Source organism: Callorhinus ursinus, unplaced genomic scaffold (assembly GCF_003265705.2).
Source record: "Callorhinus ursinus isolate GAN/ISIS: 27379988/994484 unplaced genomic scaffold, GSC_fseal_2.0 scaffold80, whole genome shotgun sequence".
Classification (NCBI taxonomy): Eukaryota; Metazoa; Chordata; class Mammalia; order Carnivora; family Otariidae; genus Callorhinus; species Callorhinus ursinus.
The window spans coordinates 466,563-482,812 of record NW_027397142.1 but is presented as its reverse complement, the minus strand read 5'-3'; the positions used below and the strand labels follow the sequence as shown (position 1 = coordinate 482,812).

Sequence of the window (16,250 nt, the reverse complement as noted above, 5' to 3'; positions counted from 1 at the left end):
GTTTCTGTCCCCGCCGAGTCAACAGGCAGACCCCGGGCCGCCGGACTATTTCTGTCTTATCAGTGCAGGAATGCGGCAGCCGCGGCGGCGGCGGCGGCGGCGGCGGCGGCGGCGGCGGGCGGGCGGCGGCGGCGTGGGCCGTGGGCCGTCAGGGCAGCCCTGAAGGGGCCCCCTCCCCACTCCGCTCGAGTAGAAGTGTGAGAGAGCCCAGCAGGACTCAGAGGGGAGAGTTGGAGGAAAAAAAAAGGCAGAAAAGGGAAAGAAAGAGGAAGAGAGAGAGAGAGTGAGAGGAGCCGCTGAGCCCACCCCGATGGCCGCGGACGAAGTTGCCGGAGGGGCGCGCAAAGCCACGAAAAGCAAACTTTTTGAGTTTCTGGTCCATGGGGTGGTGAGTGGGGGAAAGTTAGCGGGGGAGGGTGAGCGAGCTGGCTCGGGCTGAATGGAGGGATGATCGGGAGGGGCCGGGAGGGGGCTCCCGCTCTCCCACCCCTCTGGCAGGGGCGCCACGGCCCCGCGGCCCAGCCCCAGGACTGTGCCGGCGCCCTGGCACTCGAACACGTCGTCAGGCGGCGGGCCGGGGATCGGTGCCCGGGCGGGGACGGGAGGCGTTTGCGTGGGTTCTTGTCAGGGGCTGGGGGTGGGACTTGGGGACTGTCCCCCCCAAGAGTGTGGAGGGGGTCCCCTCTGTACCAGACGTGTTGTCTTCTGTTCTCTTCCTCGCGGGCCCAGGTGTTCCCCTGCCCTGCGGGTGGGGGTGGGGGACACGGCACTGGGTGGGCTGGTTGTCTGCTCATCCGTTGGGACAGTGTCTCTCTGATTGTGTCTCCGGGAGCAAGGAGCAGGTGACCCTGGAGGCACTGGGAGCGGGAAGCTCTCTGGCTGAACAACCTCTGCATCCTGGCAGGAGGGCTCTGGGGCTTTGCTGATGGCCTCTGCCATCAGGGTCAGAGAGAGAGAGACCCTCTCTAGGGACAGACCCCAAGTTAAGGGGTCTGAAGATCCCCTTGGCAGACTCAGCCCACCAGAAGCTGATGTCCTTAAATCCTCAAAGGTGTGAAGGAAGGGCTGCAGTCAGGGATGTGCGGCCTAGAGGCCAAAGGGGCAGGGCGGCACCTTCCCGCCAGGAGCAGACTTGGAAGGCACACAGGGAGCCTAAGGGAGCCCAGGGTGCCCTGAGGGGATGGGACCTCAGGCTGAGACAGCAGAAGCCAGGCTGGGAGAAGCGTGGAGGGCAGCAGAATGGGAGAGGCAGGGGCTGTAGGACTTGCAATGGCTACGGGGGTTGGAGCTGGGTGCAGAGGAGGCAGTCAAGTTGACTATGGCCAAATTTGGTTGTGACCCCAAAGAAGGCACGTTCTCAGTGAGGGAGGCCAGAGTCCCTAGAATCTTGGCCCTTCGTTGGGGTGGTCCCAGTAGCTGGCACAGCCCTCTGGGGGCTCTGGAATCTTCTCTCTCGGGGCCTCTTCAGCAGATCAGCAAGTATCGCTGGCCTTGAAAAATGGGAGAGCAGCTGATTGGGTAAAGGGGCTTCCTGGGCAGCCTGTTCTCCAGTCCCAGAGATCTCTGAGGCAACTTCCCAGGGGTGCCCGTGTCAGTCAGCCAAGTTGCCAGTCCTAACCACGCTGTTTGGTGAAGTCCCTTTACAAAGGCCCATCTAGGGGAGAGAGGGGGCTATACATGTGGGGTTTTTTGTTTTTGTTTTTTTTAATCTAGACAACTTAGAGCTTCGGTTCTTGGGTGGCTGTGAGTCCCACCGCTTCACTCCCAGTACCCTATCTGTACTGGTGGGGCTGGGCCTAGGCTCCATTCTGGGCCACCACTCTGGAGATATGAGTGACAGGCTCAGGTGGGGTGGGGGAGGCAGACACATGGACAGGCAGTTTTCACTGTGGGAGAGATGGACAGAGACAGCTGGCTGGGAGTTAGGGTGAGACCTAGTACAGGGCAAGAGGGACAGGAGGGAGAGTTGGTCACCCAGCTCGGCTCAGGGCTCCTCCTTGTGCCGGGGGGGGGGGGCATCTGCACTCTAGGGGGCAAAGTGGGTAGCGTGTAAAAGGTAACAGGGGCATGGGGGGGTGCATCCCTTGCTCCCTAATCTCCTTCCTGCTCTCTTTGTCCCCTTCCCACCCACCCTCCACTTCACAGCCTCTCTGGTCTTCCCCAATCCCTGTTCTGGAATCTGAACAAGTGGGGTTTTAAAAGTCTGTGAAACACTTCACTCAATGAATTTGCATCTCCTCTACATCCCATCTGAGGTGGCAGGGGAATACACCTGCCTCATTTCGCTCTCCACGGCCCCCTTTGAGCCCTGACTTCCTACCTCCCCGGGGCAGGGTGGGAAGTGAAGGAGTTCTGCAGGCGGACAGGAAGGGAGAAATGGATGGAAAGGAAATGCCGCTGTCTTTGAGCTCTCCAAGCCCTCTGGGCAGCCCACCTCCAGCCCAGCTGCCTCCTGTCCTGTCAGGGAATTCTGGTAGGGGGTGACCTCACCGGCTCCTGCTGCCTCCAGCCTTCACCTTAGGAGCAAATTGGGGGGGGGGGCGGTGGGCTAAGTCGTCAGAGCACCTGGGTGTGGAGGTTTGGAATCAGCCAAAGGGGGTGTGGTTGGAGCTGAGGGGTCAAAAGCAGGGGCCCAGAGAGAAGGGCGGGTTAAGGTGGGGAGGGCAAGTGCACGGAAGGACAGCCCAGGAAGTGGCCTGAGAAGCAAGGAGGGGAAAGGGGCAGAAGTCCTAGCAGGGAGCTGGGCCTCTAACCCAGATGAAGCTGCAGAGAGCAAACAGTCCTGGCCCCTCAGGAAACGGCGGTTCAGTGCTGCCTTTGCTAGGAGGAGCTGCGTGACCTTGGCTAGGTCGCTTTTCTCCTTGAGCCACGGTTGCCTCATCTGTCAAGTGGGGTTGGAAAGACCCCCTCAGTCTGTCTTGCAGATGAGCATGTGGATGTGAACATCCTTTGAAAAGGTTGAAAGGCGCCATTAATATTCATTTTCGCGGTACCTTCCGCAAATCCGAGGCTGGCGATGCCCAGTGCAGTTGCCTGGCTTCAGTTAGCTTCCTGCAGCGAGACGCAAAGCCCCCTCCGCCAAGCCGCGCGGTTGCGGCGCCCCTGCCCCTCCCACCCCTCGCTCACGCTGGCGGCATCAGGGTCACCGGCCGGGGGGCTTGGGGTGGGAGAGACGCGGCTCACCGCGCCTGGAACCGGGGTCCTGGTCTGACCGGCGGGCGCCAGTTTCTGCTTCACCTCCGCCCCCGCCCCCGCCCCCCCCCCCCACCAGCGCCCCGGGATGCCGTCTGGAGCCCGGATGCCCCACCAGGGGGCGCCCATGGGCCCCCCGGGCTCCCCGTACATGGGCAGCCCCGCCGTGCGACCCGGCCTGGCCCCCGCGGGCATGGAGCCCGCCCGCAAGCGAGCAGCGCCCCCGCCCGGCCAGAGCCAGGCCCAGAGCCAGGGCCAGCCGGTGCCCACCGCCCCCGCGCGGAGCCGCAGGTGAGTGGGGCCCAGAGCGGACGGGGGGCGGGCCACGGGACCCCAGGGACGGGGTGGGTGAGGAGCGAGATTGGAAGGAGCGAGGAAGAAGGATCAGCAAGGAACGAGCCGTCCTGGGTGGGATGCCCTCTGGGGAGGTGGTCCGAGGGGGCACTGGTCAGGTTCCTTTGTGTGCCCACCGTAGAGACCGAAGCTGCAGCCGTCGCGCCCTTGTCCTTGTCACCTGCTCGGTCCTTCTCTCCCCCCTTGTCCCCAGGTTCTGGGAGACGCTTCAGCCTTTGGGGTGGGGGTGGGGCTGGCGGTAGGACCGAGGGCTGAGCTTTAGGGACTGTGTTTCTCCCAAGTGTGGCTGTCCAGTGCACCGCCCTCCGTACCCTGGCTTGACTGTTTAAAAGCCCCACTCCAGATATTCTCAATCTGACTCTCTGGCCAGGGGGGTGGAGCCTGGGGATTTGCCCTGTGGGTGGTCTCCTGCACAGTCCTGCTCTCAGGTGATTCCTAGGCACTCAGAGGTTGAAGAGCTGCCATAATCTATCCTCGGGACCAGGTCTGCCCCACAGCCACCAGGGACCAGCCCGTTTCCCCGTCTGAGCCAGCTGGTGGCACCCCAAAAGCCCCTGCTGGTGTCTGGCAAGAGAGATGCCCCTCTGGGTTTCACTATTTAACCAAACACACATGCTTCCCTTTGCACACCAGATGGAGTCCTATAAAAGGAGTAATATGGATTTTACCTCATTATTAAATATTTTTTACACATCAAGGAAAATTCACCATTTATAGGAATCCCATGATCAATTCTTTTGCAAAGTGAATCATCCTTTTATACAGTAAACAAGTTCCTGATTTGTATAAATGGAGAGTTTCACATAGGTAATTTCTTCAAAACAAATCAGACCTTTAATGAAAGGTGTTTACTGAGCCTTAGAATAGGCTTTTGGAAGGGAGGGGGCAGTGGTTATCACCACACAGGGATGGTACAGAGCCATCCTCCAGGCTGGGTTCTAATCTCAACTCGCCAAGGATCTTCTGGGGGTGCTTTTGGGAATCAGAAGCAGCTAGCGGGTCAAGAAGAGTCCAAGTCTCAGCTGCCACCCCAAATCCAGCCTGCAGTCACACCCCACAGGAGAACCCTCTCTCTGGATCCTTCTGGTTGTGTTTCTGGACCCTGTTGGCGGGTGATCCGAGGGCCTGTCAGCATCCCCTTCCAAGCCCAGGGTGCCAGGGGTGCAAGTCCTCACCGGCTTCACCCATCACCCCCTGCTCCAGGGATGGGAGAGGGTGTCCGACACGGCTCCCCTCCCTCTGAGCTCAGGCCACCTTGGGCTGTGCACCCCTGCTTAACAGAAAGGGAAAGTCCTCAGAATCCCTCCTCCCTCTCCTCTGTCCTCCCCCTCCCTAGCTTTTCTCAAACACTTTTGCAGCTTCCCCACCCCCCCAAGTCTAAATTTCTCTGGCCTGAGGATATGGTGGGGGTGGAAAGGGGCTCCCGGGCTAGAGAAAGGACCGGGGCCGCATCTGCTCCCCACGAGAGGACGTAGCGCCATGCCAGACACCACTGCCATAGCCCCTTGGGCGGGCAGACAAGCGGGCTGTGGGAACCCCAGCCAGGCGGGTGGAGATGTCGGGATAATTTAGCAGGTGGCCTCGTTACTCCCAGATCTGTCGCCATGGTAACCTGGTTTTTTCTTTAAAAAATGTACAGTGCCAAGAGGAGGAAGATGGCTGACAAAATCCTCCCTCAAAGGGTGAGTGCCTTTCACAGCAGCCCCCAGCCCACCCTCAACCCTTCGCTGCTCTGCCTCCTCTCCCCCCACCCCACCACCCGGGGCTGCTTCCCCTCCCCCCTTAGGAGCAGAGCTTCAGCGTCACAGCCACTTTCACTTTTTGTTTAAAAAGCTAATTAAGAAGTGGGGCTCCCCGGCCAGAGGGAGGGGGTGGGGCAGAGGGAAGGAGCGGAGCCGGAAGAGGTAGGGTACTGGGCCCCGGGTGCAGTGGACTGAGCTCCAGCAGTCCGCAGACATAAATACAGGTGTGGGACAAAGAGGGCACAAGAGCTAGGGGACCAAAGGCTGGCAGGGGGAGTGAAGGGAACTGAGGCTGGCCAGAAGGCCTGGATGTCGTAAGTGAACCCAGGCCAAGCTGGGCGTGGGGGGTGGTACAGCTGAGACGTCAGGTGGAGCGACGAGGTGGGGTGGCAGGGTAGAGGCAAGCAGCGACACCCTCTGTCTCAGGCACCCCAGGGTCCCAGGCACTTTGCAGACACCCCAGGAAGGTCCAGAGGCCACGTGACAAGGGCAAGGACAAGATGAGGAGGTGAAGCCCTAGTTGCTGGGCTCCGTGGCTGCTGCGGCTGCCCCTAGTGATGAAATGTTTCTCCGTCGAGGGAGAAGCAGCGTGTATCCCTACGTGTTGAGGTCCTTTCTGCTGGATACGCAGTCCTGGGGAGAAGTCCCCGTTGGCACTCCCAAAGTTGCGTGCCCAGAACCTGGCCAGCGCCCCTCTACACCCTTTGTACCCTGGGACCGTAAGACACGCACATTCCACCTACAACACTGGCTGAGCCCCTGGTTCCCCGTCTTGCTCCTTCTGTTCCAGATCCGGGAGCTGGTCCCCGAGTCCCAGGCTTATATGGACCTCCTGGCATTTGAGAGGAAACTGGATCAAACCATCATGCGGAAGCGGGTGGACATCCAGGAGGCTCTAAAGAGGCCAATGAAGGTGTCTTGATTTGGGGGCAGGAAGAGGGCTCTGGGTCCTGTTCCAAGGATGGAGGAGTAGGATTGCCCCGGGAGTGGGAGCACACAGCCTTGGCTCGGTACTACACTCTTTGTTTCTACAGCAAAAGCGGAAGCTGCGTCTTTATATCTCCAATACTTTTAACCCTGCGAAGCCCGATGCTGAAGATTCTGATGGCAGCATTGCCTCCTGGGAGCTGCGGGTGGAGGGGAAGCTCCTGGATGACGTACGTCCTGGCCCAGGTCTCTCCAGGTGTCCTGGGGCGGGTACGGGGCTGAGCTGAGGACAGAACGAGATGTTTGCACCATGGGTTAGGGAGTCAGGCCCAGCCAGGGGTGGGCGGCCTGAGGAGACAGTCCAGGTGCCGAGGCCTGCTTCTAGCCGCGCTGCCCTACCCGACCAGCCCCACCCACCCCCGACTCATCGTGCCCCCCCGGTCCCTGTCGTGCCCCCACGGTCCCTGTCCTGCCCCCACAGCCCAGCAAGCAGAAGCGGAAGTTCTCTTCCTTCTTCAAGAGTTTGGTCATTGAGCTGGACAAAGACCTTTATGGCCCCGACAACCACCTAGTTGAGGTAAGACCCAGACCTCTTCTGCCCCGGGGACAGCCACCCTTCCAGGGACCAGCGTCCCCTCAGCCGCGCGGATCTGGAGCAGGGACCACCCGAGCGCCCCTGGGCCCAGCAGCCCAGATGGGCCTGTGAGGTGACCCAGCTCTCCTCCCCGCTGGGCAGTGGCACCGGACACCCACCACCCAGGAGACGGACGGGTTCCAGGTGAAGAGGCCGGGGGACCTGAGTGTACGCTGCACACTGCTCCTCATGCTGGACTACCAGGTCCGTGCCCCTCCCCCCACACCCTTGCTCTTAGGGCAGGCCTCGGCTTCAAGGGAGCGCACCCCGAGGGACCCCATGCTCCTCCCAACCTCACCTTCTCCAGAAGCATGTTTCCCAGGAGCCCAGTCATCACGTCCCCCCCAGTCCCAAGCTGCCTGGCCCTGAGCTCTTCCCACTCCCTCGCTTTTATTTTCGCGGCCGTCTTTCCCCAGCCTCCCCAATTCAAACTGGACCCCCGCCTGGCTCGGCTGCTGGGATTGCACACACAGAGCCGCTCAGCCATCGTGCAGGCCCTCTGGCAGTATGTGAAGACCAACAGGCTGCAGGACTCGCATGACAAGGAATACATCAATGGGGACAAATACTTCCAGCAGGTACCCTCTCCCCTGATCTCAGGGATGTTGGGGGGCAGGCAGAGGTCCCAATAGGGGAGGTGCCTCGACTAACGACTAACGACTAACGGCAACACCCCCTCCCCCACGTCTAGATTCCTGGGTATCACAAACGGTAAGCAGGGTCCTAGTGCAGGCCCAACCGTGGCGTAGCTCCTCGCCCGCAGCCCATCCCCTTTAGCCAAGCCAGTTTAGAAAGATCTGGAACCTTAAAAGGCCAACAGTTTGGGGAACATAATATTCTTGGCACTTGAGAGTTAGGATCCCTGGGTTCTAGTCCTGGATCCAGACTCTACCAAAGTAGAGATTATTATTCGTAAAGCTGTTTAAATAAACACGGCAGATAAACCCGAGGAGTAAAATAGCGGTGGATGTTTATTGAGCACTTGTCGTGTGCCAGGCACTGTTGCAGGCAGTGTGGCCTCATCCACTTAGTTTTCCCAACCACCCTGGTAGTTACCGTCCCCACCCTGGACATGAAGAAACCGAGGCCTGAGAGCTCAGGGGACTGGCCCGAGGTTGTGGTGTCAATGGAAGAGGCAGGATTTGCCCCTCGGCGGCCACAGACCCAGGGCCGGTGCTTTCAACCACTGCACTGCACCAACCCACGCCCTTGTCCTCACTCCACCACCCACTGCCACCCTCGTCCCTGCCCCAGCAGCACTGGAGTTAGACTTGCTCTTGGCGTCTTGTGGCCATCCCAGAATGGAAGGATCTAGGACTGTAGTTGCACTCTTTTCAAGCAGATGAAATTGGTCTCTTTCTCTCCTGCTTCAGATTTTTGATTGCCCGCGGCTGAAGTTTTCTGAGATTCCCCAGCGCCTCACAGCTCTGCTATTGCCCCCTGACCCTATTGTCATCAACCACGTTATCAGGTGAGGCCCCAGCTTGCTCCTCAGACCGGGGAATCATTGCAGTCCTGCCCTCCCTCTTTCTCCCCTCCCCCCGCTTCCCCCCCCAGCCCCCACCACCGCATCTGCCCCTGGGACCCTCTGGCCTCTGTGGGAGCAGCGCGGATACCAAGGGCTGGACTTCCCTGGCAGCGTGGACCCGTCGGACCAGAAGAAGACGGCGTGCTACGATATTGACGTGGAGGTAGAGGAGCCACTGAAGGGACAGATGAGCAGCTTCCTCCTGTCCACGGCCAACCAGCAGGAGATCAGCGCTCTGGACAGTAAGGTGGGGCCAGAGCCCAGAGCTAGAGTGGGACATTAACCCCGAAATGACAAAATACAGACAAGAGACGAGAGCACAGGCCTATGGAGAGATGAAGGGGGCAGGTGGCCCTTCCCTTGCTACTTAGAGCTCTGCCCATCCCCCCTTCCCCAGGCCCGGACCCCAGGGATTGCCCTTCAAAGGAACAGCAGCAAACCCCTCCCCCCGCTGGCCCCTCTCCTCCTTCCCCTTCTCTCCCACATCACCATGGCCAGGTGAAAGCGTCTTTCTTTCTACCTGTAGATCCATGAGACGATTGAGTCCATAAACCAGCTCAAGATCCAGAGGGACTTCATGCTAAGCTTCTCCAGAGACCCCAAAGGCTACATCCAAGACCTGCTCCGCTCCCAGAGCCGGGACCTCAAGGTGAAGGGGACTCAGGGAGCACTGGATGGAAGAGAAGCATATTGGGAAGACAGTAAAGGTGGTTACACAAGGGCTGGAGGGGGTCCAGGCTCAGGGCTGACCCCGCTGCTCCCTCCCAGGTGATGACAGATGTGGCAGGCAACCCTGAGGAGGAGCGCCGGGCTGAGTTCTACCACCAGCCCTGGTCCCAGGAAGCCGTCAGCCGCTATTTCTACTGCAAGGTGTGGAGGGGCCCGGGTACCTCAGGCCTCCCCCCCCTCACTCCCAGAGAAGCCTCCCTTCCCAGCCCCGTCAGCGGCCCTTGCTGCTCCACCAACCCCCTCACCGCGGAGGAGCCCTCCCTGCCCCCAGATGCTCTTCCAGGGTGGCTGGGTGGTGGGGACTGGCCTGTCACTCACCAGCAACAGCGTAACCCTGCTACTGCTCTTATTTCCCTCAAGATCCAGCAGCGCAGGCAGGAGCTGGAGCAGTCGCTGGTTGTGCGCAACACCTAGGAGCCCCCGTGAATGAGCACCACTGTGGGCCTCCGCGCCCGGGGCCCTGGCCCCCCGGGGGCTCTGCCATCACTCCCCTGACACCTTCTGGGTGAGGCAGGGGAATGATTAAAGGTCATGCATCTGAGAGCAGCCTTGTGTGTCATTGGCAACTGGGGAGGAAGGACAAGGGGAAGGCGGTGGGTCCCTCTGGGAAGATTCCCCACCCCCTCCCTCAGAGTCTTCTCTTTACTCCATTTTCCCTAGACCTAAAAACAGTTTGGCAGAAGACACTTTTAATAACATTTTTCTTATTAAAAAAATACAGCCACAAGCTCTCCATCTGTCCATCCGTTTTGCCTTGCCCTTCCCGGGGCTGCGGCCGAGAGGGGAACTGCACGGAGGGGCAGGGCCCCGGGCCGTGCTAGGTGCTGTTGGCCTGCTCCGGCTCAAACAGCGCCACTGCGAGCTGGGCCCGGCCCCCCAGCCCCTCCAGGTTGCTGAGGCGGCAGCGGTGGTAGAGCTCCTCGCTGAGCCGTGGGCTACAGTCCCGCAGGGAGAACTTCTGCACCAGCCCTGGCTCCACGGCCCGGAAGAGGTGGAGCCCTGAGAACCGGAGGAAAACATCCATCACCTCCAGCCCCTCCAGGGCTTCCTCCTCTTCCTGGCCTGCCAGTTCACCAGCCAGCCGGGCTCGGGCCGCCAGGTAGTCGGCGTTGTAGAAGCAGCCCTCCGCGGAAGCCTGTCGGTCAAACCTGCCTCCCACGGGAGCCCCCCGGGCAGCGTCGGCCCCGGGAGGGGACGGGGGGTCAGGGCCGGCTCCCGGGGGCCCTGGGGGAGATCTCTGTGGTGCCAGGGCAGGGTTGAACTCCTGGAAATGCACTGGGAAGAAGGCCTGCCAGCCAGAGATGGCGTTCATTCGGCAGCGGTTGAGGACTTCGGGCCCGGGCCTGGTCCACACGGTGGTGAGGAAGAAGAGTGTGTCCACCGGGTGCTTCTTAGAGACCACGTCCATGAGCCGCACCTGCGAAGGGGCCTCTGCGCGCACCGCGAGCCAGGCCAGCCTGGTCCCCGGGTACCGTTGCTCTAACTCGGCCGCTGCCGCCTTCACCCCAAGGAATGGCTCTGGGGCCCCTCGGCCACCTTCCCGGGGTCCGTAGACCAGCAGCAGGGTGAGCAGCGCGTGCTCTCGTGGCTCCAGGACACCGGCCGCAAAGGCCTCCAGGAAAGCCAGGGCTGCGGCGGCTTCGGCCGCCAGGAGCGGCAGCACGAGCTGCACGCGGGTGGCCTCTGTGACATAGGGCATGGGCAGGATCTCCACCCGGCTCAGCGGCCGCAGCAGGCTGACCCTTCGTGCCAGGGCCCGCCGGTGCCCGCGCTGCGTCACGGCTTCCAGCAGGAGGTCCAGGGTGTACTCCATGCCCCGCGCCGGGTCGAAGCGCCGATAGCCGTTGAGCAGCCGCTGCTTCTGAAAGCGCAGGCGGGGCTGGTAGCGCCGATTTAGCTGCTCCAAAGCAGTCTCCACTGCGTCACCCACATCGGCCCTGCTGGCCCCCTGCAGTGGGCACTTGGGGGACCCGTCTGCACAGGAGAAGGTATGCTGCTCTGTGAAGTAGTCCCAGCCCAGCACCTCAAATCGAGAGTGTGGCGTGAAAGGGGCCGGGAGCCCGATGGGCCAGCTCAGCCCTGCCTCGCCCTCGGGGGTCAGCACGGTCAGGTTCTGGATCTGAGCCTAGGGTGGGAGGGACGCACAGTTAGTGCCCTCTCAGGAGTCAGGGACCGACCCGGCTCTAGCGTCCTGGGTTCTTAGCTCTGTCCTGACTCTGTCAACAGGTAGTGAGGTGCCCCCGGGCTACTCGTTCAATCCCCTTTCCATTCTTGTCTGTAAAATGCACAAAGCATATGAATCCTACACACCTTACACAGTTGCTCCGAGAAAGGAAGAGGTGGAAAATGTGCTTTGGCAGAGGTTAAAGCCCCGCAGCCTTTCTCTCCCACACCCACAGTACACCTTCTTCAGGACTGAACCTTTGCTTTCACCCGCATTCATTCCACCACTCACAACCACGACCCACTGGAGCGTTCTTCCACGTCTACCCTTGGGCTTTTTAAGGACGATGCTAGAAATCCAGGGACTTCGAGGCTTCTGCGTCTCCAGTGGAGGGGCACTAAAACAATCGTGTCTAAGCGCTGTACCGAGCCCTAATCCTCATAGTGCACCTGCAAACCCTTTTCACTCCATCCAGGTCGGGCCAGGACCTTCTCTTATGACTGACCCGGGTGCCCATGGGCCCCTTCTCCTTGGAGATGTTTATATTTAGGTATGGTCAGCCTCTTCCTACCTCACCAGCCTCCCCGCTCGCCCAGCTGCCCACTCACTGGGAGCTCCAACCGTGGACCCAGGCTCACCTGCAGTTGTTCTATCTCGCTGTACGCCCGCTCCAGCTCCAGAGCACTGAAGCGCTTATGGAGCCTGTACATGAGGGTTCCCTCGGAGACGGGATGCACTGCGAAGGCACTCAGGAAAGCCGAGCTCCCCTCCTTCTCAGGGTCCCTATTTTTGGCCAGTTCAAATGAACGATACTGCTGCCCCTAAAGGGACCAATCAGATCAATCAAAACCACACACGAGGGGCTGCCTGTCCCCACCACCCTTAACCAGACTCCGCATTCACCCCTGTTGCTGCCACAGAACAGGGGGAGAGCAGGAGCTCACTCCAGTGTCCCCTTAAGCTTGGCCTGACTTTCACCAGACTTGGGAAAAAAGAATGTGAAGTAGGCAATTAAGGATGCCCTCTTTGCCCAAAGAACCGCACTGTTTCAAGAGAATGAAAGCCATGAGCCAGAAAATGCTCCACTACTCTGGTTTACCTTACTTCTCCAGGACAGTGGCCATGTCTAGGACATTCCCAGATTGTTTATGACTGTGCATGTGTCAGGGGAGGGGGCAAAGGGCAGGGGGGCAGATGGGAGGAGCTGGTGAGTAGGGGTACCTTTCTATCTTGCCCAGAGGGCCCCTGACAAGATGCCACTTTTGACAGCCCGAGGGTTCTAAGCCAGGGTCAGTGGCTAGGAAGGACAAAACCCCAACGTGCTGCTGGGAAGGAGCCAGCAGCACCCACCCTGGAGACCAATCACTCAGTCACTACGAATTGTCGGGGACCGAGATGGACTTGAAAGGGCTGTCACCTGGTGCTGTGAGACACAGCCGATGCCCAGAGAGTCGATGAGGCAGCGGCCAAGCCACTCATCAGGACGGGCACTGAGAATGTCTCCTCGGCAGCCGTCCAGATGGGGCCGCAGTCGAAGCAGGAGACTCCGTGACAACAGGTAGCCAAAGCCCCCGTGGCAGTACCGGGCCTGCTCGCCTGCGCCAATGAACTCCTCGGCTCGGCCCAAGTACAGGTCTTGGTTGATGCTGAGGTGGCCAGCAAGGGCTGCCAGGCGGGGGGCCTGTACATACGTGTCATCCTGCATGATGAAGAACCAGTCGTAGTCGCCCCCAAAGTGTGTGTGGAGATGGCGCAGGGTCTCTGACATGAGCCAGGCTGGCCGTTCATCCCCGTGAGATACCACCTGCATTCCTGCAGGAGTCCGCGCCCCTCGCTGCCCAGTGAAGTACAGTAATCGAGGGAAGTGGTGGGCCACCGTGCGGTTGACAGCCACAGCCAGAGTGGGCAGGGTAGCCCTGGAGGTCAGGACAGCCACCAGCAACCGCTCCCGAGAGCCCAGCTCTGTCTGGATATACCGAGTCCTGTGGAGGGACCAACAGGCCAAGGGTCAACTCCTTAATCTTTAGGAGCCCAGTTTGCCCAGCATATACGTCGCTCCAGGGATGAAGAGAGGAGAGACCTCCTCATTGATATTAATGAGCTACTCCAGTGAGCATCCACTGACACTGGAATTCATTTGGGGAGGGTTCCACTAAGGATGGATTGGATGACTAGGTGGTTAGATGCAATTCCTGCCCTGTTTAAGAACATCCAACACAAATTTAACACCAATGGGCAAGACTTTCTTAAACCTGAGAAGGGAAAAATAGGAACAAACCATGATGGGTAATAAGGCAAAGAATTGTTCTAGGAGCCTAACACTGATTACCAGTGAAGGCAGAGGCAAGGCCTTAGAGCCGCGCAGAAGTGGGGTCCGGGGGCCATGTACGCACACAGCTCTCACCTGAGCACCTTCTTATAGGGCTTGTTGGGATCCCTGTAGTAAGGGACAATCCGGGGTTTGAAGTCTTCATCACTTTGGTCCAGTCCAGTTCTTGAGTCTGGATTATGTGGCACTCCTGGTTCCCCCACAGCTTCTACACATGGATCTTCTCCCTCACCCTGGATCCAGGAAACCCGCAAGAGGCTCAGGCTGCATCCCAGAGACAGCCCTAGGATGAGGGGCAGTGCTGGTCGCAGCAGAGCCAACAGGGAGCTCAGTCGCATGGTGGTAGGCCCTGCCATATGTATGCCCCAGAGGGCACGGCCTCAAGGATCAATCAATAGATTAGTGGGCTTTAGGCCAACAGCAGGCCTACGGTTTTAACCAGGAAACCTAGGGTCAGTGAAGTCAATGAAAGAGCAAGGTGTGTTTGCTTCCAGGCCCAGCATCCCCAGGAAGCGTATGGCCGGGCTTCAGTCCTCGAGGTGCCAGATTCCACCCTCAGTCTAAATGGCAACACATATTAGAGTCAATTTCACCCATTAATGGGATTATGGTCTGTCTTCCAGAAAGAGGAGGGAACAAAACTTAATCCTGCCAAATCTAACCCAAAATGAAGGGCTACACACACCTTTGGGGAAAAGCACATACTCCATCAAAATAACAGCCTCAACGACAAGAGCCTTCGTCAGTAGGCCTTTTTCAAAGAGCACCTGGCAGAGGGCACGTTTCTCACTCGATTCACTGAAGGGGCTGCCGACTAGCTATTGAAGGCCAGCAGGGGGGATGGGTTAAGGGCCTTTCTACTCTACTGCTGAGTGTTAAGGAAACACACAGCTACTAGAGTAACCCCTCCTCCCAGTCGAGAGTGGTCAGGAGCCTCTGCCATGGTGCACAGTTCTGCCCACCCACATGAGGTGGACAGAGACGGTGACGCAGCACTGAGAGCCTCTCAGAGGAGCACAATGGCTGATGGAACCATGCTGCAGGGCAATTCTTCTCTGAATCCCAGCTGCTGAGAGGCTGGTGCCGTCCACCTTCTTCTGAGAGGAGACACGAAGCAAATGACAGTAACTCTGGCTGTGTAAGAGCAATTCAGCGTCTGGTTTTACCGGGGCCCCAGGTACCCAAGCCAAACCAAAGTGGGAGGACGAGAAGCAGCTAAAGACGACACCGGGATCCTGTGAAAGCAAACGGAGGCTTGGCTGGCTTCGGACGTGACCGCTGCCAGGGCGAGCGCCGCTGCTCTCCCTCTCAGCGATCAAAGACCAATTCCAGTCCTAGAAGGAAGGCCCAACGCGAGTTTTAGCTGTTAGTCTCAAAACAGAAATAAAACCGGCTGCGTCACGGAACTGTCGAGGAGGGGCCGGGGGGCTCAGCTCGGTTTGTTCGGGCGGAGGGAATGGAGGTTGCGGCCGGGAGAGGAAGGCAAAGACCCCGTTATCAGGCCCGTCGGCGGGGCAAAGGCCCTGCCTGCGCCAGCGGGCGAGGGACAGCAGGCACACCCGCGTCCCACAGGCGGAGGCCCTGCAGCAGGGCCAGGGGAGGCGGCGGACCGGTAATGGGCAGCCCGGTGTGGCCGATGCGGCCAGCGCCGTCCTGGGGAGCAGGGGCGAGGGCGGGGGGGTGGGACCTGCTCCTGCCGTCTGGAGCGGCGCCCCTGTCGCCCCTGCAGGGGGAAGGGCGGGGAAGGGGGAACAGACCCCAGCGCCCGGCCGAGGCGCCAGCTCCGCCGCTGCAGCCGCTGCCACCTCACAGCCCGGCCCGCGCCTTCCTCTTCCGCTCGCCGTCAGTCCCGGTCTCTATGGTGACAGCATCCGGTCGCTCGCCCCGCCTCCGCCCCGGGTGGTCTCCCCGCCCCCTTCCCCGCACCGCGCAGCCGCCGCGGGGATGACGTGGCGGCCCTGCCAGGCACCCGCCCGGAAGAAGAGGCGTGCGCCCCACAGACGCTGGTACGAGTGGAGCCGGAGGCGCTCCGCATCTTCCACCTCAACTTTTGTCTGCCTTGGAAATAAAATGTCCTTCGCCTCAGTGGGCGCGGTTCTGGCTCCTCGGCGACTTCTCCCAATGGGCTTCGGAACCCCATCATCCACTGAGTTATTTCCGAAATGTTATTTGCCTACCAAGTTGCGGGCTAGCGTTGAAAGTATTGAGTGAGGGGCGCCTGGGTGGCTCAGGCATTTAAGCGTCGACCTTCGGCTCAGGTCATGATGGCAGGGTCCTGGGATCGAGCATCGGGCTCGTTGCTCGGCAGGGAGTCCGCTTCTCCCTCTGCCTGCTGCTCTTCCAGTTTGTGCGCGCTCTCTCTCACACAAATAAATAAATAAAATCTTTAAAAAGAGAGAGAGAGAGAGAGAGAGAAAGAAGAAAAGAAAGAATTGAGTGAACAGTGGTAGGAGAGGCGGGCATGGTCCCTGCCCTCCGGGAGCTGAGGGGTTGAGGGAGACAGACATTAAACACACACTGACATACCAAAAATATAACCAGGTAGAAAGGAAATCACAGCCTGTCATAAGTATCATTGCAGAAAGTAGAGCCCAGCAGAAAAACATGACAGGAAGAATTAAATTAGATTGGGAATTTGGGAATGTTGAGAT

General features: G+C 59.7%; 2 protein-coding genes across 8 annotated transcripts in view; one reads left to right on the top strand and one right to left on the bottom strand.

The window, feature by feature from the left end:
• The window catches only part of SMARCD3 (SWI/SNF related BAF chromatin remodeling complex subunit D3), a 30,452-nt gene extending 20,805 nt beyond the window's left edge, over positions 1 to 9,647 (top strand). For 4 of the 5 annotated variants that reach the window (XM_073887545.1, XM_073887544.1, XM_073887547.1 and 1 more), the window contains 12 exons: positions 3,272 to 3,483; positions 5,186 to 5,228; positions 6,079 to 6,201; positions 6,323 to 6,445; positions 6,697 to 6,792; positions 6,952 to 7,053; positions 7,266 to 7,427; positions 8,223 to 8,320; positions 8,489 to 8,624; positions 8,904 to 9,026; positions 9,146 to 9,247; positions 9,467 to 9,647. In XM_073887545.1, the coding sequence (XP_073743646.1) occupies positions 3,272 to 3,483; positions 5,186 to 5,228; positions 6,079 to 6,201; positions 6,323 to 6,445; positions 6,697 to 6,792; positions 6,952 to 7,053; positions 7,266 to 7,427; positions 8,223 to 8,320; positions 8,489 to 8,624; positions 8,904 to 9,026; positions 9,146 to 9,247; positions 9,467 to 9,520 (1,374 nt within the window). In that variant the 3' untranslated portion in view covers positions 9,521 to 9,647. Of the gene's footprint in view, positions 1 to 121; positions 389 to 3,271; positions 3,484 to 5,185; positions 5,229 to 6,078; positions 6,202 to 6,322; positions 6,446 to 6,696; positions 6,793 to 6,951; positions 7,054 to 7,265; positions 7,428 to 8,222; positions 8,321 to 8,488; positions 8,625 to 8,903; positions 9,027 to 9,145; positions 9,248 to 9,466 lie in introns of those variants that run through there. The other variant, XM_073887543.1, reaches the window with a different exon arrangement.
• A 131-nt stretch (positions 9,648 to 9,778) lies between these two features.
• CHPF2 (chondroitin polymerizing factor 2) lies at positions 9,779 to 15,456 on the bottom strand. 3 transcript variants are annotated; one of them, XM_025862144.2, is made up of 5 exons: positions 15,357 to 15,456; positions 13,675 to 14,834; positions 12,688 to 13,252; positions 11,909 to 12,091; positions 9,779 to 11,231 (listed from the first exon to the last, which is right to left on the bottom strand). In XM_025862144.2, exons 2-5 carry the CDS (start codon positions 13,953 to 13,955, stop codon positions 9,924 to 9,926), a joined length of 2,337 nt encoding a protein of 778 aa, XP_025717929.1. In that variant the 5' UTR covers positions 13,956 to 14,834; positions 15,357 to 15,456; the 3' UTR covers positions 9,779 to 9,923. The 3 variants fall into 3 exon arrangements, with proteins under 3 accessions (XP_025717929.1, XP_025717928.1, XP_073743643.1); XM_025862143.2 differs by having other exon boundaries at positions 13,675 to 14,933; positions 15,357 to 15,435; XM_073887542.1 differs by having other exon boundaries at positions 13,675 to 15,440.
• Positions 15,457 to 16,250: the final 794 nt, after the last annotated feature.